Source organism: Lissotriton vulgaris, chromosome 1_2 (assembly GCF_964263255.1).
Source record: "Lissotriton vulgaris chromosome 1_2, aLisVul1.2, whole genome shotgun sequence".
NCBI classification, from domain to species: domain Eukaryota; kingdom Metazoa; phylum Chordata; class Amphibia; order Caudata; family Salamandridae; genus Lissotriton; species Lissotriton vulgaris.
In genome coordinates this window covers 11,845,971-11,872,486 of record NC_141686.1, presented here as the reverse complement: position 1 = coordinate 11,872,486, position 26,516 = coordinate 11,845,971, and the positions used below count along the sequence as shown (strand labels likewise).

The following is a 26,516-nucleotide window of genomic DNA, read 5'->3' as shown; positions in this document are numbered from 1 at the left end:
TCGTAGTTATATTCTTGTGTTCTCTTTTTCTGTATTTATAAAAATATATTGTTTGTATAAAAATTATAAATTTCACTATGTCTGATGAATTTTCTGAAACAATGTTACTTGAAATAAATTTATGGAGCCTATATTTATAAAAATGAAATAAGGAATTGAAGAAACTAAATGTAGTAGTGACTAACAATCAGAAACGTAGAAGTTTTAACACCATCGATGCTATTCTCCTCCGGTGCTGTAGAATTGGAAATCCCATTGTTCATGACGAGCTCAGCTCGTCATGAGTGTACGAGAGGTGTACCTCATGACGAGCTGAGCTCGTCATGAGCATCGATGGGGTTAAGGACAAACAATATTCATGCCTGATGTGGAAGATCACTAAACATGGGAATGTCATAGTACATAAAGCTGATAAAGGTTGAAATATAGTTCTGTGGCCGCGAGATGTCTATATTATAGAGGCTGAGAGACAATTAAACGATACAGAATGCTATAGAAAAGCCTCTTTCAATGAACTGAATAAAGTCAAACAGTTAATCCACAATAACTTATCTCTATGGAAAAGAGATGGCCTTATAAGTAAAAAGGAATTTGAATTTTTAAAGGTGGATCATCCCATCACCCCTACCTTTTACTTATTAACTAAGATCCATAAAGGCACCTTCCCAATACCTGGGCGACCAATTATTTCGGCCCAAAAAGGATTACTTGAGACCATTTCTAAATATGTGGATTTTTTCCTACATGGCTTTATGGAGGCTTTACCAAGCTACATAAAAGACACTAGTGACTTTTTAAACAAATTGAAAGAGGTAGTTTGGAAGCCGGAATATCGGTTCTTGGTTATGGACATCTCATCTTTGTACACATCTATTAATCATGTAGATGGCCTGAGAGCAATTGAACACTTTTTAAGTGAGAAAGACATCAAATTCTATGAACATAGCAAGATGCTGGTTAAAATGATTGAGTTCTGTTTGAATAATAATTATTTCTTTTTTAATAATAAGGTATACCAGCAACTCTGTGGGGTTGCCATGGGGGCATGCTTCTCCCCCAGCTACGCATGTTTACATGTGGGCTGGTGGGAGAAGCATGTCCTTGGGCATCCACCCGGGGAGCAGGCTCAAACGGCAACTGGCATAATCAAAATGTGGCGCTTCATAGATGATGTCTTTATTATATGGCAGGACTGTGAAAATTCGGCGAAAGAATTTGTGGATACAATTATTAACAATGAATTGAACCTAGAATTCACAGCCACCATTAGTAACCTCAAAGGGAATTTCCTTGATGTTGAAGTATATATTTTAAACAACACAATCATGACTAAAATGCATAGAAAGGTTACGGCAGGTAACTCCATATTACATGCCCAAAGCAATCATCCCGACATCTGATTAAAAGCATTCCCTATGGAGACTTTTTAAGAATCCAGAGAATCTGTAACAATGAGGAGGATTTAACTGTCTGTCTAGAGGAATCCTTTCAAAGATTTCTAGTTAGAGGATATGACAAAATAGAACTCACTAAGTCTTTGAAATTAGTGATGAATAAAAATTCTACTGATCCTCTGGTGACATCAGTTCCTCTCATAACTTCTGAGGAAACTGAGGTAGGGGATCCAGTTAAGTCTAAAATTAGACTCATCACTACATATAACTGCCAAGAACAGAAAATTAAACAAATCATTCATTCCAATTGGCCTATCCTCATGACAGACATTATATAGCTCCCCTATTGGAGACATGTCCATCCATAACTTTTCGTAGAGCCCCCTCAATGAGGGATGTACTAGTTAAATCTAGTCCAGAAGTCACTATCAAAACGAATTGGTTGTCCAATAGAACTGGCTTTTTTAAATGCAGCTCTTGCAGAGCATGCAAATTTGGAGTAAATACTACAGAGTTTATACCAGCTTTCTCTAATACCATCAGCAAGAATAATAATCTGTACACTTGCAAAACAGACCATGCGGTTTATGTTCTACAATGTACTTGTGGTCTCCAATATATTGGGAGTACCAAATTACAAGTGTTCAACCGCATCTTGCAGCACTTACGTGCAATAGTTAACTCTGACCCAAGCTATCCTGTTGCGCGTCACTTCAAATTAGTCCACAATAACAACTTAAATGATTTGAAGTATTTTGTCATAGACGCAGTCCCCCTATCTAAGAGAGGTGGAGATAGGGAGAAAAGACTTCGACAGTTGGAAAGCCAGTATATAGTGCTACTTAATAGTAAAATTCCGAATGGACTCAATATGGGGGAGGACCTTCATAACTTCTTGTAAATCTATATCAAGTACAGTAAGGGATATTTCTTTCCATAAACTGATATTATGGTTCATCCTTCTAAACTTCTGCTCATATGTACAATGGTTGTTTAATTAGCTTTTTAAATCTCGGCTTTTTAATACCTTGTTTTAACGCTATTTATGAAATTCAGGTCTTACTGTTTTTATGGTTTTACCTATATTTTGGGAATGCGTTGAGGACATCATATCTGATTATTACTGGATTTGGACACATGTAAATATATGAAATGTCTTGATTGTTGTTATGTTAATTATTTGACCAGGATCTGAAAATTGCTTTGATAAAGCTGCTGATTATATCTTACCACCGATTCACTTTAGCACTTTTGCACTTTATAGCACTTTTTTTATAGTATCTGCTGCCATTACTGTTTACATCGTTAGTAATTTTGCTCATCAATATTTGAAAATAATGTTTAGCACTTTAGCACTTATTCACTTTTTTTGTGGGTGGTTTAACCGAGCTCTCCTTTATACTGTACTGTAGACATTATTAGTTGTACATACTCAATTGTGTCGATCATGGGCACTTGCCCTGTATAACCATTATAAAATCAAATATTGTTGTAGAATATTGCGATAATTCTATTTTACTGAAATTATGTTATTATTAGGTTTTATCATACTTAATCAACTTTTCAGCAAACTAATGTGTATTGACAACATAAGTATGTTTTCACTGTTTATGAAAGTCTATAGGTGGAGTTATGTGTGCTCTTTAGACTATTTAAACCACCTGAGTCTCTGGGTAGATCATGTGATCAAGTCAGGTTTTGCCGGACGAAACGCATCATGCTGCTGCCCATTTTTGAATAAATTCTCACTTTTGCACTCTTCATTCGTGGTCTGTACCTGTTTTTGCACCGGAGTTTGTGGGAGCCCTCGTGCCTGCAGGATTGTGAATTTCCATATATATATATATATTCACTGAAAAAACCATAGATTTCACACCAGTTATAGTTAGCCGGGCAATTTACTCATACAAAACCATTGAAATTCCCACGTTATAGTTAGTTGTACTCACTATAACTGGCGCGCCCGCAATGCACTGCTAATAATGTCACATATTACATCACTCATGACATAGTAAGTGACATCACTCATGACATCACTGATGACATCTCAAATGACAAGTGAAGAAGGGGGACTGAAAGAAAGTGAGTGTGGGAGGGGAGTGAGGGGAAGGGGAGTAAACATGGGGAATGAGGATAAGTGAGGGAAGCAGAGTAAGAGAACGGGGCTGAGGGAGGGTGAGAGAAAGCAATGAGGTTGAGGAAAGAGTGGTGGATAAAGGCAAGTGAGTGTGAGACAAGGGGAATGAGGGAGTGAGGAGACACGGGAAGTGAAGAAAAGAGTGCTTTTGAAGATTTAAAACGGTGTCAGTCACACACACCAGATTTTCTTAAGCAGAATCTCTGAAATGCACCTCAGACACTGCAACCACAAATGGCCCTGATTTCCTGTAATTCTTCACACATATCCCTGGACTTGACCAATCAAAATTCTTCCCACACCATTTCAAAACCAAACTAACATTTTAATTGGTTCTACATTTCAACACTTTCAAACTCACATAATATTCATCCATCCTCCCAGTGCTCATTCAGCCTGTTACCATGGTAACTCCCACCTAACTAAGCACACAGGTAAAAAGTTCATCATACTATGTTGCAAATGAACCCAGCAAGGGTGTTTGACCTCTCAATACACCAGCTTATCCTGTGCAATGTTTCTTTAAATCACTTTTTCTCAACCATTAGAATTACTTCTTTCAAAAAACAGAAGCATGCACCCTAATTTTCAGTGTTGAATTTTTGAGAAACCACCAATCAATCCTTCTTTTTCAAGTGCACTGAATCTCAACCACTTTTTTTCAGAACTCCTACTTTCAAACTGCCATTTCATTTCCACAACTCATCTGAGTACAACCACGTCTACCTTCAAGATGCCTAAAGTCTGGATTGTGGGACATAGCTATGTTCACTGGAGTGAAAAGTATGCAGCAAACAGAGTTATTCCTAACCTTGGTTTACCAAATGTGGATATTATGTGGATTGGCCAGAGAGGATTGAGATGTCACCAATTGATACCATTGGTAAAATCCTTTATGCATCTACCACACCCTGACCTCATAATTGTGCACTGTGGTGGCAATGACATGGGCACTTTGACTGGGGTAGGTCTGGAAATGCTTTTAAAGGACACCTTTGGGCAATTGATGTCACTTTTTCCAAAAACTGCCTTGGTATATTCTAATATATGCCAAAGGCAAAAATAGAACTGGTCCAACCAATTTTGTCCACAGATTGAGAAAGCAAGGAAACATGTGAATAAATCTGTTTCTGCTTTCCTCAGAGACTATGGTATGGGTTCCATATACCACAACAACTTGCGTTACAACATGCAAGACATCTATAGGAGAGATGGTGTACATTTTACAGATGAGGGGAATAGAGTCTTCCTCTTGAATTTTAAACTCTGCATCAGTACCTATTTGTAGGTACAAAAAACACCGACATAACACAACAGCTCTTTTCAGAGCTACCCTACCTCTAAGCACTCTAAATTATTTTCTAACTCAAATGTTTTACACTGTTTTTCCCCGTGGTGCGCTCAGGGTACGCGTACCGGGAAGCGTACATGGGAACGCACCCAGCGCTTACCCAGCGAAAATTAAAAAAAATATATAGGTTTTTTGCCCTTCAGGGTCCTTCTGGCCCCCCTCAGAAAACCTAGGGGGTCAGGGAGTGTCTACCCTGCCCCCTTTTAATCATTTCCCCCTTTTTTTTCACCTCTTGTGTCTCGATTCTACCGAGACACAAGATGGCGGACTCTCCGGACTGCTTGGAATGTTGACAGACACCCGAGAGCCAATCAGCTTTCCGCTCGCACACTTCCGTGTCGCGCCGGGTGCGCTCCCCGGTATGCGTACCTGTAAGCACTCGAAGCACGCATATAGATATATATATGTTTTTGAAGTTAATTTTCGTAAAAACCACTGGAGCAATTTTCACCAAATATAGAAAAGGCACTTCTGCGTACCAGTCTCTACAATTTTGCCAAGTTTGGTGTAATTCCGTTCAGCCGTTCGTGCTGTAGCCGTGTCTAATCGACCGCCAGTAGGTAATATATATATATATATATATATATATATATATATATATATATATATATATATATACACATATACATATACACCTATATATGTAAATCTGGACAAATTAATCCTGGTTGCTGCAATACTCCTGAGTGCGTCTTTTTTGCTTTACAAGCAACTTGCTGGATATATATATATATATATATGATTGTTGTTGTTGTGCTCTATTTAACATATTTTTGTATATACCAATATTTGTATGTATGTATAAAAACTTGTTTTCACTAATGGTATTTTACTGTTATCCAAAATTTAGAACGAGCGTCATGTTAGCTCAAATTCATCATTGAGTGATCATAGTATGTTTTCTATGTTCATGCTAAAGAAATTACAGGTGATAATTATTATTTGTTGACACTAGCACTTTAAAAGGGCTGTCCTTTCGACAAAGCGTTGTCATGTGAACAAGGCTCCGTTGAGCCGAAACGTCTTTGACAGTAACTCTGCAATAAAGAAAATACAGCGCCTATTTGGTCCGTGTCCGAGTTTCTTTGCCGGCCGGCGAGATTCTGGTTCAGCGCATTTGAAAGCGGATTACCTGATATATATATATATTGTGTGTGTGGAGGGTCAGTTAGCCTTACTGTGAATGGTATTAGGACAGGTGTGTTTTGGCTCCGGTGTTTACTTTGTCAGAGTGGTGTACTTCACACCTGAAATTATAACTCGTCACCTAGGTCACTCAAATAGGTGTCCTGTGTGCTCCCCTTCTATACATTGCTTAGTGAGAGGATCCAGAATTGTATGTGGCTCGGCCACTGCTAGTTTTGGGGCTCCCAAAATCAGTTTCCACTCTGTGATAATCTCCCAAAACAGTTTTACGAGTATGTCCTAATTAAAAAGCAGCATTCACTCTACTTTTGTGACTGTATGTAAAACAGGGCTTTTCAATCATGCTGCACGGGCAGTTGTCAGGGCTGCGCATGCCATTGACTTCAGTGTACAGAAGACATATGCTTAGCAGAGCTGTTTGTTTTCAGTGGATATCAGTTATTTTGTGCAGGTGCTGAAAGTCATAACCTCCAATTTTTTATTTTGTTAAAAGCACAATTTTTTATTTTATCAAAAGCACAGGTTTATGTTCAATGGTAATAACACTACACACGTGTTCTGTGTTTGCCATGCTTAATTTAAGCATGGATTGGCAAATAATGTTCACTCATCAACAAGGGCTAACTGTCCAAGATTTGGAAAAGAAAAATGCTGCACAAGTGTGTTTCAAGACTATTGCGTTTGGAACTGCTGCATACTGCATACAGGTTTCCATACTGCTTGCTGTGCTGTTGACATATACCGGGTCTGCTGGCTCAGTGGACTAATGCGTCCACTGCAGGGGCCTGTGTTCGAACTCATGGTCCGGCGGGTCCACTCAGCCTTGCATCCAACTGAGGTCAATAAAATGAGTACCATTGAGTTGGGTAACAATAAACATGTTATCCCGCGCCAAGATACCCAAGGGTGAATGTGCGCTTTACAAATACACGTTATGTTAAATAAATTTAATTTAAAGCACTACGCTTCTGCTTACACTTACATGCCTTCGTGACTTGGCTTTTGCGTCTAAAATGGGAATACAAAGGAAGCATTAATGGAATATTCATATATTAGGAGTACAAATAGAAAGGACTGTGTCCTGTTTGCACTTTTACTAATAAGGAGTTGGACGTTTTGAAGTCGATTCACAAAGGCATGTAAAAGAATACTCTGGTAGCACTACTTCCTTACTCATAAATGCTTTTGTGACTCACCTTCACTGTCTGTGTATCAAGATCTATTAGCTGAGCCCCTCAGTGCTATATATGAAAAAGAGACGGAGTGTGTGAAGGTTGAACTAGTTTATGCCTTCTGCTATCCTTCAGTGTTTTAATGAAATATTGAGCTCGAAATGAACATTGCCCCTCCGTAAATCCCTGCACCTGAGTTGGAGATGAACATTGGTACTCTAAATCCCACGCGCCGTTTACTCCACTTCAGAAGTCAAGTCAGCTTCCCTTCAGCGGCTCTCCTAATGAATGTGCAGTGACACATGCAGCAGCTCTCGGTATATCAGTAGTAAAAATGGAATTTGTGTAACACATTGCAGATGATCCAGGACCGAGCCTGCAAAATACATCATCTGATGAATCGCGTTTATACGACGGAGCCAGCGGGTAAATAGGACGCCGAGCTCGTATTCTGTCAGAGTTTACTACATCATTTCGGATTGATCCCAAACTAGATGAGAAGTTATATACCTGATTTCAAAAGAGGCAGTAAAAAGATACTTGTATTTACTTCTGCAGTTGAATCGCGTGCTCAAGGACATAAATACAGAAGACGCTTGTCTTCTTGGTTTGATGGTTTTTAGTGCAGTACTTTTATAGCTCCGCGTTAGCTGTCGTATGTTGGTTTCAGTTACATTAAAGGTTCTTTTTGTAACTTTCACTTCACTTGTCCATGACACAACGTATGATTCGAACGCTCCAGAGTCCAGGCATCAATCTGGCTTGTGAAGTGGACCCTTCACCCCATATGAGCGTGGACCTGAACTCGGCTTCCTCATACTGCATGCTTTGGGAGGGGGCACATAGAGGCACCATCATAGGAGACACACACGGGATGATGATTCACAAAGATCTTTATTTGGACACATGAATTGAGTAGTACCTAATTTAAGCATATGTGTCGCATCTTTTACTACTGTTTTGGTATGTATAGCGTTCCCTTGTGCCACATGTATAAACTGTGCTGGGCATAATGTATTTGCTGCTCTGTAGGGTATTCTTGCATACGGGTGATTAGTGCCTATAAGCATGCCATGTTTACATAATGTTAAAAAACAAAGGAATGCACATTTTGTTTTTTCACAATTTCACGTTTTCATGTTAAAAAAAATTCTGTTTCAAAAAATGAAACCATGTGTACCATGAGAACTTTGGTATTTACGGTTATTACAGTGGTTCATTTGTCAATCGTGTCAGGGTTGATGCAGCAGGAAACCAATCACACGAATTGCTTTGTGAAAATAATTATAAATACATTCTCAACTCCAAAGTGAGTTTTAGAATCATGTAATTGAATAGCTATGATTAGTGAAGTAGGTGCAGTGGCACCAAGGCCCCACAGGTGTCAGGGGCATACGGCACCTCTGTAATGGATGTCTTACTGCTCAACCGGGAGGCAGGGCAGATCCTTTAACTTGCTTGCATTTGGGCTAGGGGCACCCACACTACGCACTGCTCTTGTAATTGATTTCCTGAGGCATCAGCACTAGACATTATCCGGTGGTAGCCTAAAAACCTGCTATCCTTTAGACCAGTTTATCCATAGCAACCACTGCTTTCCACAGGTAGGAGGAGTGTACTGGTACAGGTTTGTGACTGCCCAAAAAGTTAAAATGTTGCGGGTAGTCACCAAATTTGCTTTGGATATTGCTGGCAACTTCTCCTACCCCCTTCTAAGAATGACAGCTGTCCCACATCCAAGTGTCGAGTAAGCATGCATACACATACACTACACTTGGGTGTGGATTGAACCTTCGTGAAACACACACTTAACGCAGGCATAGTTAATGACGTTCGTAGGCGTAAGTCAGCAAGCAAGTGTATATAGCCTATGTGCATCAGTACCATAGTAATTAGCAGCCTCAGGAGGGTAGACTCCTAAAACATTTTCTGTCCAGTTGGCATTACCAATATCATAATCTTGATCCACAGAACCAGGATTTGTGGACTGGGCCAATGCTCAAAATGCACTGATGACCACAGAAAATTTGGCAAAAGGGCAGCCTGTTGTTCTTTCGTGGCTATCTATATGGTTGGGAACATGAGTGCTCCCACGGAAGAGTCAAGGGGTGACCATTTCATACCTTGAGGATACCTACAAAATAGAAACTTGTGGGGTAGTTTCTAAGTTTGCGTTGATTTTCCCTTTACCGCACTTCTAAAATCACTTCTTAAAAAAAAAAAGAATTAAGTGCAAATACCCCCAAAATATCCAATTCATCCAGCGGTGCATGGGAGAGCGTTTCCTCACTTGAATAAGTTTTGTTTAAATATACAGAAAAAGATGAGAAATAAACATTTGCAAATGCATATTTCTCCGAATTCTGGCCAATAGGTTGTTCAACCTATTGACAATCCACAGGCGACGAGCTGAAAACAGATCTAGGGCCTTTTGACTTTCAAAATAACTTGAAATCTTTGCACATCTTAGGGATATGTGTCTTGCTGTCAGCCACATAGACTTCACATAAATACAATACAACGCTGTGCCTGAGAATCTATTCAATTTCCATGTACAACCAAGATGCTTTCTGAAATATATTATAATAGTATATTTTGCACAACTGGATGACAAGCAAACCACACAACCTCATTCCCTCAAGTTTATTTTAATTATGGGTGTGCTAAGTTCTTTGTTATTCAAAAAAAGTCTTCCATTATTGACCTGCGCGTAGTTTGTAGATTTTACAGCTCTTCCTATCCAGAGTAAATTTTCGCCTCAATTTGGCAATATTTCCTCATGGGTGCTAGTTGACACTGAAAACGGATCAGCTACTTTCTCAAGATTTATCTTGAAATTTGTTTTCCTCCCAAGTTGGAAACTTTATGAATGTTGATGGTCTTTATTCTCGACAATGGGGCTTACATTGCCTGATTCAAACGCAAACATCTACATGGAGAAAGCTTTGTGAGTTACTGGTTGTACTATTGGTATTCAAAAGAATTATGGAATGTTCATGAGAAAAAACTTTTCAACTTTACTCCCCTCTGATTTCTTGGTGCAGTGCAAAACCCATAAGCACTCCACCTTTTCAAGATGCTCATCATGAATAAGCTCATTTTACAAATTAGTTTCTAGCCCCGAGCCTGCTCTTCAATTGCAGATTCTTGGGGCTTCTTGAGTACTCTAGCTATCTGGGTTCAGACAGAAGACAATGATTCTCAGTTTTTGTCTGCTACAGCTAAACTTGAGCGCTTGTTTCCATGGAAATAAATGTGTGCACAACTACAGTTGTTAATGTGTGACGTAAGATATACACACCTGGCTCTCCTACAGTCAATAAGAGTGAATATGCTTATCTTCAAGACTTTGCCACCCTGATCATCTAAATGTGTTATCAGGATGCACCATTGATTAGCAGAGGCAATAGCTGCCTGGAGGGCAATCACAATGACCAATGTGAGACTATATCAGTCCCTTGTTACTTGATTCCTCCTACATACCGAAACCTTGAGAATTATATTCGTAGTTAAGTGTCAATAAGATCTTGTTGTGGTTCTAACCACATGGTTAGGTCTGCAGTAACAGTATATCCTCAGCAGATCAATCCCATGTTGCATTAGAAGGAATTAATATTTCTTCCTAAGAATATTCCATGAAAATAGTATATTGATTGCTTAAGAGATCTTGTTCAAATCCTGAAACAGGAATGACCTTACACTTGGCTGGGACGGAGGCTGCTTGCCAAAATCATACTTACGAAAGTATTACTTTTTTTTTGTGTCGTCGCTTTAAAATTCCTGTTTGCTCGCATATACTTCATGTACTACTTACTTGAGAGAGACACTCAAGTGGGGTGTCTTAGCTGTCTACAGGGATACAAAACCAAGGGCAACTACCGTAATAGAAGTTGGTCTTAATAACTAGAGCTTGCATAAGAAAACACACATTTTGGTGCACAGGAGGAACCTTATCACAGAAGAAACAATTTATCAGCAGCACATGTAACCCTTCAGAGGAGAAGTGCAGTCTGGCCATGCTTGGGCACGTACAGTGCCCTATTAGGTTCACCCTTGACCTCTCCATTGAGATTGGTTAGCCTCCATTGACTGTTTTTAAGCTGAGATTTCATTATGTCGTGGCATGGGTGGTAAGCATAATATAAGAGCCCCGAGTTTATGAAACTGTCCGTCTGTCTATTAACCTCTTAACCTAACACATCTAGCTCTGTCTGTCCACCAACTGCGCTTGTTGTTGTGTTCTATGTCTGGCGTTTCTCTAGAACACTCTAGGCTTGGAATCTGACTGAACAAGAGAGTTGTAATCGAAAAGCACTATGTTTATTTAGCTACATAAATACAGGGAGACGTTTACTCATTAGTGAAGTAGGCCAGAACTAAGGTAAAAGATTAAGCCAAGAAACCAGCTCTTTTAATGCATGGTTTCTTGTAAGTACTGCTGGTTTAAAAACACAGGGAAAGTATCATTGCTAGTTATTGCGTTTTTGTAATCAAAGCTGCTTCATTGAAATGGGGTACAACTATTTGTTGAAAACATTAGAACAACAATACAGCAAACAAAGCATTTTCAGTCAGTACGTTTTAATGCATATTTGTTTTTTATTGCTTACACTTTAGCTGATTTGAGAAATGCTCTGTTTTTTCTGTCTACAGGTTAGGCCAAAGAGCTTCATGCCAGACAGCCTCCCAATTTCCTTATGCAGAGACCAACATTCGAAACAGCCTCCTACCTTTCAAAAGGCAACAGTTGTAAGTGTAAAAAACCCAAGCCCCGCCCTCCCCACTGCCAATAACACAGTCAGTCACACTCCAACTCACAATGGCCAATCGCAGAATGTTGTGGAGTCTACGACAATTTCTCCAGCTTTAAGCAGTGCCGGTGTGGCCTACGCCATTATATCCACATCCTCCAACAGTGCAACGCCTGTCAACACAAGCGCAGTCTCCGTGGTCAGTGACGGCATCAAAGTGCAGCCACTCCTCTTCAGTGCTGAAAACAAGGTATGTGTTTCTTGTATCAAAGTTTTGTTTAGAGTGAACAAGGTTCCAGAGCAGTATGCATAGCAGCTTTAGGAAAGTAGTAAACATAGAAGCAACTGGCAGAGAACAAAGTAAATAAATTTCACAAGGACAGATGTAAATATCAAAATTCAAAGTGAAAATGCAATTCAGGAAGAAATGCACAAGGGAACGAGATGTCAGATATCAGTGGGGTAGCGCATATGACATGGGCCTTAATGCATGCTTCGGAACCCCGTTTGATGGGAAAAGACAGCCATAAATGGGGTAATCAGGCCCCTTAAATATCTGCGCTGGCCTTGGCGCCCCTGCATCTGCTGCACTAGTGATAGCTATTTTTCATCGAGATAAATTCCACAATCGACATCATTTTTTTGTTTTCAATGTATTAAAGTATCTCTCCAACTAAAGACTTGGAGAAGAAGTAGGACCTATCAACTTATAGTTGGAAATGGAGAGAGTCTTATGAATTGATAAACTTGTAGTTTGCGTTTAAAAGACTTTTCACTTGCCCCCCCCATGTAATGGGCAGTCTTATATTAAGTGCATCCACACCTTTAAACTACCTAACGTTTATAGTTTCATGTGTACCACTGTTGCTTTCAAAATGTATTTTTTATTTTTAGGACTAATTTTGTGGCAGCTTTAGCTGTCCTCCATGCTATTGTTTTTCCTCGAAAGTCTTCCATAATAAACATATTTAGTTGGGGTATTTGTTCAGTGAGTAGCATCCCTTTGTCCATTAAACTGTTATCACAATTTACTTCCACTCAACACGGCATACACCATGGGTCAGTCAGATGTCCCACTTTACCCCTTGGCTCCTTTCACTTTGATTGCACAAAGCCTGTGCACATTGTTCGCGTGCGCTTCAACATAGTTCCTTTCTTTTCAGTTGTGAAGCTGGTTCGTTGTGCTGTATTGTATAGCAACCCTACATTTTGCCCGCCCTTCTTTTTAAAGTTTGTTATGGTGTTTAGTGCCACCGTAATATTGTAGCTGCCTGCGATTTCAGTGTTTGATTAAATGATGATTTATTGTGGCCTCCTTCACAAATAATGATAATAGCGAAGTTCATGGTGCAACTGGATGGCATTTTCATAAGTTAAACAGCTGCATCAATCAACGTAACATTTTTTATTGCAAGCGTAAGGCAGCCATGCTTTAGGTGGCAGCATATTTTATTTTTCCTTTTTTATTTTTTTGGCATCTGCTTGCAATAAATAAAAACAAATTTAAAAAAACACACATAGGCCTTCAAACGATTGATTGTTTCCTTTTACGACCAGCGGCTTACTAAGATTCCAATGCAACACCTGCATTGTGAGTAATTTATTACACACGACACAGAACATATACTTTTTACCTTTTCACTGTACACTTTAACAGTGAGTTACCGTGGGGACCTCTGTCCCAATGTCTACCACAGCAAGCACAACTTTCCTTTAAGTCATATAACACTCATAATCCTAAAAAGTATCATGTCTATCTACTGACATTTTCTAGGAGGGACTCTTCATTGACAGTCACAGTGTAGGGCAGTCATGTAGTATTGCCCACACAGACTTGTTATTGCGCACAACTCCGTACCAGAGGAGCATCTTGGCACTGGGCACATCAGGTTGACAAGAAAGATCACCAGACATTAAGGAGAAGAATAAAAAGTCATGTTTTTGAACTTCGCATAACCGAATGGACGCAGCTCAGAGAACGGAAAGGATATATATTAACTGTTGGTGGCATCTTTTCATTAACTTTCCATTCATACAACAAAACAGTTATATGTGGAACACATGGTAATATCTACATGAACGGCTAAGTTTTAAATGGCTGGCTGTGTAATTAATTGAGTTAGAATGATGTATAGCTTTGGTATGACTTTAATTTTGGTTGTAATGATCACAATGTCTCTTTTAGCTCGTTGTAGGTATTTTTCGGGGGGGGGGGGGTTACATCAGTGTACAAAAAAAGCTTATGGATGAATAAAAGACGAAAATATTTGAGCTATCACGTCAGTGATCATTGTAATGTATACGTCTGATTTGCTAGCATCTTTGTGATTTGTTAGCTTCTTAGCAAATGCAAAGCCGCTCTGTGCTACTTTCAGTCGTTGCACAGTCCAAGCCACTATTAACAGACGGTGCGTGTGCACTATGGGAGTTCTGGCTGTGCAGACAGCTCACTGACTAAATAAGCAGAATCGGAGTGCTATCTCTGCTCCAATATTGTGCTTGCCTCAGCCCTCACTTTGTGGTGCAGAGCAGAATTCACCTAAACTAGTATGAACTTAAAAATCTATACCTCAATTATAACTGTAAGTTCCTGAGGTGAAGTAACCGGGCCATCAGTATTCAAAAACATTTAGTGTCACAAGTAGCATCGTCTAAATTGAACATGAACTCCCTTGAAAGCAATGTCACCTTCAGGCAAATTTAGCACACACACTGCACGCGTCCAGGCCATCTGGATTTAAGTACTCTGAGTACCATACAACTACTTTTTCAACTATGGATGTTTTCTGAGTGCTGCCTGAGGTATAAATGCCTTCAGAAAGAATACCAAAACAGCACAATGCTAAAACAAGCAGTCAGGCCTAGCCCAAGGCAGAGAGAGCTAGGCTGAGGCAAGAAGGCAGACGTGGGCCTAGTGAGAGGTTGGCATTTGAGATGGCTAAGATCTCTTCCACCCAACAGCTTTCTGGCCAACTATGTGCGCTCATTGTTTACAAGGGGTATCTCGAATTAGCACGACAGTTAGCATTTTAAATCATTTTGGTAGTCCTGTTTAAGTAGTCATATAATTCAAGAAAATACTTTCACTTCTGATTGTGATCAATTTATTTCATTTCAAATAAGTGATATGCTCCATTAAAGTCATTTATCTACTTAATGGTACGTTATGAATTACAACCATTACTCATTTACTCAATCAGGGTTTCTGCTATTTTGTAACACTAGTAAATGCCCTAAGACAATTTATCAAGGTTATTTTTTTGTTCCAATTTAATTTAAAAATGTAGTGTAATTGAGGTGTGTTCTGTTCTGCAATTTACATCTACCAGTCTGCTACTCTATGCTTGTAATCACATGCTCAGTTATCCCTACGTTACCCTCCCCTTTGTGTTTCTTTGTTTGAGGAGTGTGCTTACATTGTTTCTTGTTTACAATTGTAACATTATTTTACCCAGATATTGATTATTGAAAATATGAGATAACGTGAAATTAAGAAAAAGGCGATCGAATATGTACACATGATTATTCTTTTTAGTCATTTTACACTAGCGTGATCTGTACCCTTGGCTAATTAACCTGGTGGAATAAGAAGTATTTATCTTTCTTGGCATTTTAATACATATAATTAAAGCTTTGTTTTACATGTTAAAGGTAATTATTATTCAACCTCAACTTCAGACACAGCCGGAAAACAATGTAGAAATCAAGAAGGAACACGGAAGGCATCCAGAAGATACAACACATGTAACAACTGTTACTAGAAAGAAAAGGGAAGAAAATCCAGAGGTAATTGAATAATGTAAATAATATTAATTGTAGGGGCACTTTAAAACGTACACAGATAGACAGGGTACAAGGGGTAATACAAACGGAGAAGGAACATTAAAAAGGTTCAGAATTTTTTGAATTTGTTTTCTTTCCCTAGTTTTGCTGGCTTTATTTGTATAGTTACTGTCTTTATTTTCCTGTGGGCTGCCATGTCACAAACAGCAGTACAAATGTATTTGATTATTTCTGCATTAGGCATCACAAATAATTGTCAAGAGTGCAGGAGGTTGAATAGTTGAGGAGAATTAGTGGAGGAAAGTAAAGGGGGGAGTAATAAAGTGAACACTGGACTGAGAACTAATGCCAGATGCAAAAAGCGAAAATGAATTGAGAGGAGAAAGACGAGAGGAAGATAGTACTGAGGTGAAAAGGGAGGGTAGTATGAAGAGTGAACAAAGCAGGAGTTGAAAGAAACGATAACAGAACACTATGGAACAAAGATAACCTTTTCACTCGCCTCAGTTTCTCTCTCGGACCACTGATGCAATCTCTGGCGTTGCTACTTATGATGGAACAAGTGAATACACATTAAAGCCAAGGGCATTGCCATGCAGGGGCATGGTTTCCTAATATAGAGTTTCCTGACTTTTATAAGGTTTGCTTAGTAGCAATAGGCTATATTACTCTGAGGCCACAAAGGGTCAACGTGTATCCTGTAGGGAAGAGGTTTTGTAACTATTCATTCAGTTACTGGTACGCGATAGAGACTTTGTTAAAGCCACATTTACTTTCTCATACCTCCTTTACATCAGTAGACGTGCCCCTGAAATTTGTTGTTCTGGTAATTTTGTCTCCTTGCCTAAGGGTTGAACGATTGATTGAGTAGTTCACGTATCACAGATGTTCATCTCGTAGTCCAGAAGAAGCTGTTCCTACCACAACTACATTTCTGGGGATTAGAACATGGTCAGCAGAAACTTTTCCTCCTCCCCCCCACCCCCCACATCAGAACGATCCCTTCATTCCCTAAATTCAAGAACCTGCTCAAAGTCCTCTTCCTAGAACGCTTTCGAGCAAAACGATAAATTACAAGGTTGCTCCTGTCACGGCTCTCCATCTTTCCATATTCTCTTGACGGTGAACTTTGAATTGGACCCAGAAAACCTCTCGGTCTCTCCGACCTGGCTAAGTATAGAATCGGTTTAGACGCTCGTCCAGAAGGATCGTCACCCTACCCGCTCCACGCTTGCCCGCGCTCCTATCTGAACTATACGCTGCTCGATCCTCCATGGACTACCATAATATCTGTACTGCATAACTGCATCTGACTGTACATGTTGTTAAGCGCTCTGATACCCTTGGGTCCAGCTAGCGCTATATAAAACTTCTAAAATAAAAAATAAAAAAGCAAAAACTGCACTTAGTACTATAAGTGGTGCACTTCTAAAATATCGTGGGTGTCTTACAGTCATGTTTTGCACTAAAGAGTACACAACATGACACCCTCGTTGATCACATAATTGTATAAACTTCCCTTGGATTCCTAATAAAGTGGGCATGGGATAAAGTACATTCAGTTGAACATTATAAAGGATATTGCATGCCACTAAGAAGTTTCATGAACATATAGAGGCATGAGGTCATACACATAGTACTTTTCCTGTGCAGTTTGAGTTACTTTATCTCTTATACTATTACTAATGCATTGACTCACTTGTTGTGCATTTAACTTATTAACCCTTTCCATGCTCATGACGAGCTCAGCTCGTCATGATGCACGGTTGAGCTGTGCTGATGACGAGCTGAGCTCGTCATGATCAATGGACCTGACGATAAGTCAGCATAGGAGGGGAAAACACCTAGCAGCCAAGGTGTTAATAATAATAATTCCTATTTGTAAAGAATGAACATATCACCCCCTTAAGGATTTTTTTTTTTTTTTGGAAAACCTTTATTTGACAGTATGTGCAGACAAATACGGGCCTACAACCCACAGGCCGGCCTCGACAATAAAAGGCACATCAGCAAGCAATTAGGCAACTCCGCAGCATATCAGAGCAGTCACGAATAATCCAAGTTACACTATACATAATTGCGCCGCCAAGAGCAGGATGATGAGGTTTAATTTAAAAGTTTTGAAATAAGTCCATAGCAACAGGTCAAGAAGGATCCGAGTCAAAGCAATGCGAATAGGACAGAAGTGGGCAACGATCATCAGAAAAGTCAGCAAGCATTATCCGCAAGACAATCGGCTGTAATCAATTAAGTCAGGATAGAGAATAAACACACCACATGATGACCCCCAATCGCTACCCGCAAGTTCCCAATCCTCCCTTCGACCCAGGGAAATAAGAAAGGAAAAGAATAAAAGATAAAAAGTAATAAGAGGAAGAAAAGAAAAGGGAGAAAAAAGAGGCCCATAGAAAATGAAACGATCAAAGAAATAATCCCCCCACCCTACACGCATGCAGAGGCTACGGCCTACCCCCCCCCCCCCCTAGCAGTGTGTCTGTCGCCCCAAAAGAGTACCCGAAATGTAGGAGAAAGAAAAGAAGAAGAAAAAGAAAAGAGAAAATTCACATATGATCGGAGGAGGGCCAAGGATATAACCAAAGCAATCAATACCGTTACCCGCGGCCACCCAACCCCAGGCCCCGACCTAATACCTATCCAACATGTACCTCCAGCAATTATTATTCACAGTCCCAGCCATGCACGTAGCAGGTTGCAGCGAGAGAAAAAACATCCTCAGCCCTGTCCCCTCCGAACCAGCATGACAACGGAGTCCAGTTTCAGAACAGCCAACATGGACGGGACGGGCCACCGTGGAATCCATTGCAGAAGTCGAGGCGCTTGGGACGAGTCAAACTGGATTGGAGCTCGATAGCAAAAGGCAAAAGAAATCGCCACTGCCAGTCCGAAAATAGCACAACAGGGAGCAGGACGAGGCGAAAGGTCCAGCGTAGCGGCCGGCCGATGCACGAACAGCAAGTCCAGGAGGACGCATAGAAGCATGTCACCAGAGGACAAAGGAGATGGGCAACATGGCGTCCGAGACACAAGCTCCGGCCATAGCGAAGGATCAGTATCACCAAACTCCTTCAGGGCAAAGCCGAAGAGTACTGCAGCGGGCACTGAGGCGCATCTCTCCGTCGCTTCCGCATACTCCAGATCAGGTGATCCTCCGTCGATCGATTGAAGATGTGGCGTAGTGTGCAGCACTGAAGAACCATCATGGCCGGCTGGAGAAGCCTCCGCAAGCCGGTCCCCCAAACCAGTGGCAGAGTCGCGAAAGGCCAACCGCAGGTCTTCCAGTGCATCCAGGATATCCCGAAGCCCCAGCGGTGGATCCAGAATGGAGGATGCAGCTGTGACCACCATCCTGGGCGAGCAACTGCAGAGCGCCTCAGAAAGCAAGTCTCCCTCGTCAGCCATCGACTCCCGAGAATTCGTGTAATCTCTGCAGGGCTCAGCTGGTGCAGAAACGTGAAAGCAGCTGGTCGTAGGGAGGCTCCAATTGCGAGGAAGCCGGCGGAGCAGGGATACCCTCCGGCAGGCACAGGGTTTCCAATGCGGAAAATGGCGTCCGCTGCGGAGGGCTGCAACAAAGAAGCAATCCCGGCCCTCTCCCAGCTAGGCCGGGATACAATATGTAGGAGCCGGTTACAGTGTTGCAAGCGAGGCGCGCTGGGCTGCCGAGCGGAGGGAAGGGCTACGGCGAAGAGCCCAGCGCCACACTTCAGGTCCAGTCAACCGGCTCCTCCTCCTCCGCAGCGGCCGCTGCTGTTGTTGTCGCCGCCGGCCGTCCCTTCAAAGCAATGGCCCGGCTGCGGCCACTCGGAAGGCCGGAAAGGAAACAGGGGCTCCACACCGCCGGGACAGCTCCGTTTTCGCCAGGAGTTGAAGCAGCGCGGGCAGGAGCGTTCCACAGGTAAGCGTGGCGCTTGGAGGTACAGGATATATGCCAGGATATCGATGAAAGGCACAAGGGTCGGCGGAGCCGAAGAGCTAGGCGGCCATCTCGGCTGCAGGCTAGGCTCCTCCCCCCCCCCCTTAAGGATTTTAAGGTGCTGGGGGCCATTGGGAGATTAAGTGAGCTATTGCCAGAGTCACATGATGCTGAGCTGAGCTGCTACCGGCATTGAGGATCGAACCGTAAGCCCAGCGCTCCGTAGTCAAGACGCTCTGGCCACTGCGCCACACCTCTCCCTATCCACCACACCTCACTTGTTTTATAATTTCAGATGTGGTCCAGGGGCCATGTATCATGTTTGGCACTTAAACCCTTTTGGTGCTGCGAACGGCCCCCACGTGACGGTGGGCATGTGCGGAGGACGGCTGGGACCGTCCGAACCCCGCCTACTGATTAAAGTACCCGCACCACGGCGGAATTCGCACCGCGGTCAACGGGTTAAGTCAGACCCGGCATTTAATACACAAACTTTTTTCATGCTGTTTCATGGTGTGAGTTTTTTACCCAACTATATGTGTATTCCAGGGCATTGTGACATTATTGCTTGCTTTTAATAAGTAATTTAAGGTCTATCCCCCAAATTCCATTGTAAGGTTTGGAACTCTGAGGTGGCTTGCAGTATCCTTATGATATATGGCAGAAGTAAACTTATTACTAATAATATATGGTCACAACATCACCCTTCCCACAAATTGTAAAAGTCATTGCTGTGTTACTCTTTCACATTAAATAGATAGGATGTTTGCAGGCAAAGTAATAACAATAGCATTTTTAGGACAAAATTAAACACACCAAAAGCAGATTATAATTGTTTCAAACAGATATTAGAATCAGTTTAACATGAATCAGATAAAAAAACGTGGCAGCTCAGAATGTATACAGTGCAAAAAATAAACATGTTGCCATAAATATCTAATGTCTGCTGATCACTGTTCATTTAGAAAAAAAGATCAGAAGAAGGAAAAGCTAGTTTTCATTTTCATTTTTTTGAACTGCAGCTGTAACTATGGTCTGTGGCCTGCCTTTTACCTTGGCTGTTGGATCTGTCAGCAGGTATTATGGCATCACAACTCAACCCTAATGACTTATAGTTGAGTTGAGCAGCTATGTGACTTCGTTATTACAGGTAACTAGAGACGTCACAACTTGAGTTTATTAAGGAAATTAGAGACAGATTTTATACAGAGATTGCTGTCTCCTGTGTATACTATGGTACTACAGGCACAGTTTTACATCAGAGAAAATGGGCAGGTGCAGTTGAAAGCAGGTATATTGTGTGAAACGTAAATTTTTGCTACGTTCAAAGGTTAAAGAGTCAAGGCAATGTGATGTTTATTGTACTCTGAATGATAAACACAGTCCCCTCCTTATGACACCAAACATCAAGTGACTTGAATGACATCAGGGAGGAGACCAGTTGCCATACAGTAAATTTACTACGCTCTGTGCGTCTGGATACATGCCACTGTACAATCGCCTAGCATAGGTCGCAAAAGCCTGTACACATTATTCACGGAACTGAACTATTCCAAACGTACTCAAGTAATACATTACGACTTTTGCCTGGCCTTTACACAATTGCCCATCAGTGCGGTCCATTTCAGGTATATATTTGATTAAACTGAATATATGTAGAGTGGAATGACGTCCTATCATGCCTGCATACTTGGGCAGCTATGATTGACATACCTAGCAGATGGTCCCGGCTATCAGACATGTACAACTTAAGACAAAAAGTGTACAGTAACCTTGCATAATACATATAGTGAGAGTATTTATCCTAGGCTTTAACCTGTCACTGGATAGAATCAGAAGACCTACACATCTTTGGCCACATACAATTTATTTAAGTTTCATCTTAAATTCTGAAGCAAGTATGATTTATTTATTTATTTATTTGGTTTCTTGTAAAGCGCCGGAATTCGATCTCCGAAGAGATATCTCCGCGCTGTGTTGTACTGAAGATAAGTGGGAGCAGGAGGATTGTGTGACTTAACTAGGGTTGCTGGGTGGGAAACAGATACGTTTTCAGATATTTTCTGAAGGTAGCAAGATTGGAGTTCTGTCTTATGAAAGGGGGTAATGAGTTCCATAGAGTAGGACCTCTAAATGCTAGGGCTCGGCCTCCCTGTCTTTCTCTTCTGATCCTAGGGATCTGCAGCAGGGCTTGATTTTCAGATCTTAAGGATCTACCTGGCTGATACAGTTGGAAGATTTCATTTAGGTACCTGGGGCCAGTACCGTACAAGCATTTGTGGATGGTACAACAAATCTTGAATAGCACTCTCTGGCGAATTGGGAGCCAATGTAGATTGCTCAGTAAAGGATGTGAGGGAGATCTTGCAGGGGCATTAAGGATCAATCTAGCAGCAGTGTTCTGAACAACCTGCAATCTCTTCAACTGTTCTGTATTAGCGGATATAAGCAATCCGTTGCAGTAGTCTACCCTACTCATGACTAGGGTTTGTACGAGTGTTCTCCGGTGATGGTCAGCTAAGTATGGGAACACCCTTCTGAGTAGGCCAATGACTCTCATGCAGGTTCCTGTAACCTGTGTGGCGTGATCTTTTAGTACCAGGGATTGATCTAACTTAACGCCCAGATTTTTCACGCTTTCCTTAGGACAAGGAGCTGTGCCCAATTCTGGAGGCCACCACTCAGGTGTCCAGAGGAGTGGTGCGTTCCCAAAAAGCATGACCTCCGTCTTGCCCACATTACACTGTAGGCAATTGGAGGTCATCCATCCAGCAATGGCTCTCATTCCAGCAGCAAAGGAGTTCCTTACTGTAGGGGTCATGTTTTGGAATGGGAACAACAGCTGTGTGTCGTCTGCATAGGATTATATTTAGATATATTGTACCTGTCAGATTATGTGGTAATTGAGAAATACAACTGTGATTATAATAAAGCCCCTGTCTTTTAGAGTTAGTGTGCCCAGTAGTAAAACTATGGGCACAATTCACACAGAAAATATTTGCATTCCTAAATTTAACGTAAATGTGCAGATTTCTTGAGGTACAAGAGCATATTCACTTTATAATTTCACAAACACATTTAATGTCACACCAGTGTGCTGTAATAGTACATAGGAGTAAATCTCATCCTGTGGCTGAAAGTTGGCGTTTCAGGAAGCATGTAATTGGAATTTGACAAACCCCTTCAAGCCTATATGTTTATTGGTATTCACAATCTTTTCTAAGAACGTTAACGCCTTGTATACGGTCAGAGATTTCTTCGTGCCACATGCAAAAGTATATACCTATCCAGGATGGAAATGTGGAGCCAACACCCCCAAAATCGGTTTGGGTGCCAGATATCCCTATGTTCCTCCAAAGTGAAAAAGATTCGTAATCAGAATGTGCAATGCACATTTTTTCAAGTATTGTGCACTCATTGCTGCGCAGGAGTACTCCTGGGAAGGTGTGACTGTCACAGATTTGCAGGAGTCCTTTAGAATCCTTTGAAAACTCAGAACAATATGGTAAATCTGCAGGATAGGAAAAAGGAAAGACACACACAAGTAAATCTGCCTGGTCCTCTTAACATTTAGGTGAATCCATCTTAGCTTATTAAAGCACGAGCTCAAAACGTCTTTGCAGGACTACAGACGGTTTATGTGAACACCGGTTGTGAATACGTAGCCTGCTGTTCGCAGCACACCGTTACATTCTATTAGACATTGTGTATTATCTTTTCTGCTGTCCTAGAACTATTTATGGTTGTGACATTGTCATTTGTTTAACTTGCATGCTTCATGCGGAATGGAATGCCGCAATTAAAAAAATGTGCACTTAGTACTGCATTGATTCAATTATTGTTAGAAATATATCAATATAAATTATTTTTAGTTCATTGTTGAATTTGTTCTAAGCAAGTATATAAAATGTTTTTAATATATTCATTGTATTCTTTCTGTTTAGAAAATTGCCTTCATGGTTGCACTTGGCCTGGTAACAACCGAGCACTTGGAAGGTAAGCTAAACTTCATGTGGCCAATTTATTATTCCCAGCCATGCTCACTGCCGAGATTTCCTTTACATTTAATATAGATTGTTTTCAGATTTGTAGACTGGCATTACCAATCCTATCCACACATTTGCAACGGGTTTGGATTTAGCAGCATTAAACAAAAAAAAGGTGTAGCACTTGTATCTGCATCTGCCTGTAGTGATTCTTATTGAAAAGGCGTTTGCCTTCTTGGTTCCTCTTTTCACATTTGGTCATGGGTGAAAGAATGCTACACTGCTAGTCATTTTCATCGCGTGCACGTTCTTGTGTAATTGAAAGTGCTTTATCGGTTTTGTTTTATGGAGTAAAATAGGATATTCTACAGCCTAACCTGTAAGCCACAGTTGAGCACCTTTGATGATTGTTTTGTAGGAACATAATATCCTATACATACACATACCTAAATCAGAAAAAAAGACAAATATGGCTATGGAAAATTCCTCTCCCTTAAATGGTCAGTAGCTACAAGTATTTTCGGTCATAAATTGTCACCACTACTATGGTCTTAACAGATGGAGACTCAATCAATCAATCAATCAAGTACTTGTAGAGCGCGCTACTTACCCGTGAGGGTCCCAAGGCGCTGAAGGGAGGGGAGGGGTGGGGGGTGGGGGGGAGTGCTGCTACAGCTCGAAGAGCCAGGTTTTGAAGAGTCTTTTGAAGGTGAGTTGGTCTTGGGTCTGCTGTATGTGGGTAGGGATGGTGTTTCAGGTCTTGGCGGCGAGGAAGGAGAAGGATCTGCCGCCGGAGGTCGTTCGTTAGATGCGGGGGACAGCGGCGAGGGCGAGGCTGGCAGAGCAGAGCTGGTGGGTGGGGGTGTGGAAGCTGAGTCTGCTGTTCAGGTAGGCTGGTGCGGTGTTGTGGAGTGCTTTGTGCGCGTGGGTGAGGAGCTTGAAGGTGATCCACTTGTCGACGGGGAGTCAGTGTAGGTTTCTCAGGTGAGGGGTGATGTGGCTGCGGCGGGGGATGTTGACGATCAGTCGGGCGGAGGCGTTTTGGATGCGTTGCAGTCGTCGTAGGTGTTTGGCTGGGATTCCTGCGTAGAGTGCATTTCAATAGTCCAGTCTGCTGCTGACGAGGGCCTGCGTCACTGTTCTTCTTGTTTCGGTCGGTATCCACTTGTAGATCCTGCGGAGCATGCGGGGGGTGTTGTAGCAAGAGGATGAGCCGGCGTTGACCTGCTTAGACATGGAGAGGGAGGAGTCTAGGATGAATCCAAGATTGCGTGCGTGGTCAGTGGATGTTGGTGCTGTTCCCAGTGTGGTCGGCCACCAGGAGTCGTCCCAGGCTGAGGGGGTGGATCCGAGGATGAGGACCTCCGAACTGGGTGTCGTCGGCGTAGGAGATGATGTTGAGGTCGTGATGGCGGGCCACTAGTGCGAGGGGGGCCAATGTAGACGTTGAACAGCTGAGGGATGAGCCCTGGGGAACGCCGCAGATGATGTTGTTGGCTTCGGATCGGAAGGGTGGGAGGCGGACGCTCTGGGCTCTGCCGGTGAGGAAGGACGTGGTCCAGTCAAAGGCCTTCTCTTGGATTCCAGCTTCTAGGAGGCGAGTCTTTAGAGTGCGATGGCAGACCGTGTCGAAGGCGGCCGACAGGTCCAGGATGATGAGGGCTGATGTTTCGCCGTTGACTAGTTGGCACTTGATGTTGTCTGTGGCTGCGATAAGGGCTGTCTCGGTGCTGTGGTTTCGTCTGAATCCGGACTGGGACGGGTCCAGGATGTTGTTGTCTTCCAGGTGGCGGGTCAGTTGCATATTGACCATTTCTCGATGACTTAAGCAGGGATTGGGAGCAGGGAGATGGGCCGGATGTTCTTGAGTTCCTTGGGGTCTTCTTTGGGCTTCTTGAGGGCGTTGATTTTTGCGTGCTTCCAGCTTTCCGGGAATGTCGCTGTTTCGAAGGAGATGTTGATGACCTTCCGTAGTTGGGGTGCGATGGCTGTGTCTGCTTTGTTGAATACGTGGTGTGGGCACGGGTCAGACGGAGATCCTGAGTGGATGGAGTTCATGACCTTGCGTGTCTGGTCGTCGTGGACGTTGGACCAGGCGGTTAGTGCTGGTGGTGTTCACAGGGGAGGTGGAATCTGGCGTGGTCGGGGCGGTCGTAGTGTTCAAGCTGTCGTGGATGTCAGTGATCTTGCGGAGGAAGAAGATGGCCAGTGAGTCACACAGTTCTTGTGAGGGCGGGATGTCGTTGGCATTGGCGCTGGGGTTGGAGAGTTCTTTTACGCTGCTGAAGAGCTCTTTGCTGTCGTGTGCGTTGCTATCCAAGCGGTCTTTGAAGGAGGATCTCTTGGCTAATCTGATGAGGGGTGATGTCTGCGGGTAGCGTCCTTGTGGGCTGCGTGGTTGTCTGGTGTGCGTTCGTGGAGCCATGTGTTCTCCAGTTTTCGGCATGCGCGTTTGGAGGCCTGGAGCTCGTTGGTGAACCATGTGGCTCTCTTGCTGGTGTGGCTGTTGGGGGGTTTCTTGAGCGGGGCGAGGGTGTTGTTGTCGATCCACTGTCTGAGGTTGAGGGCTGCGGTGTCGGAGTTGGTGGGGTCGGTGGGTGGGTTCTTGGCGAGGGAGGTGAGTAGCTGGTCGTCGGTGACTTTGCTCCAGCAGCGGCGAGGCATCTGTTGGGTGCAATGGTGCGTGGTTGGTTTCTTGAAGGTGAAGTGGATGCACCGGTGGTCGGTCCAGTGGAGTTCGGTGGTGTGGTCGAAGGCGACGTGGGAGCCTGTGGAGAAGATAGGGTCAAGCGTGTGGCCGGCGGTGTGGGTGGGTGTTGTGACGAGTTGTCTGAGGCCTAGGTTGGCGAGGTTGTCGGTCAG

At 42.4% G+C, this 26,516-nt stretch overlaps 1 protein-coding gene across 2 annotated transcripts in view; it reads left to right on the top strand.

The window, feature by feature from the left end:
- PHF21B (PHD finger protein 21B) overlaps nt 1–26,516 on the top strand; it is a 391,290-nt gene that overhangs the window by 308,256 nt on the left and 56,518 nt on the right. For both annotated transcript variants that reach the window (XM_086952741.1, XM_086952740.1), the window contains exons 6-8: nt 11,854–12,201; nt 15,603–15,737; nt 23,613–23,664. In XM_086952741.1, coding sequence (XP_086808867.1) covers nt 11,854–12,201; nt 15,603–15,737; nt 23,613–23,664 — 535 coding nt within the window. The remainder of the gene's footprint in view (nt 1–11,853; nt 12,202–15,602; nt 15,738–23,612; nt 23,665–26,516) is intronic.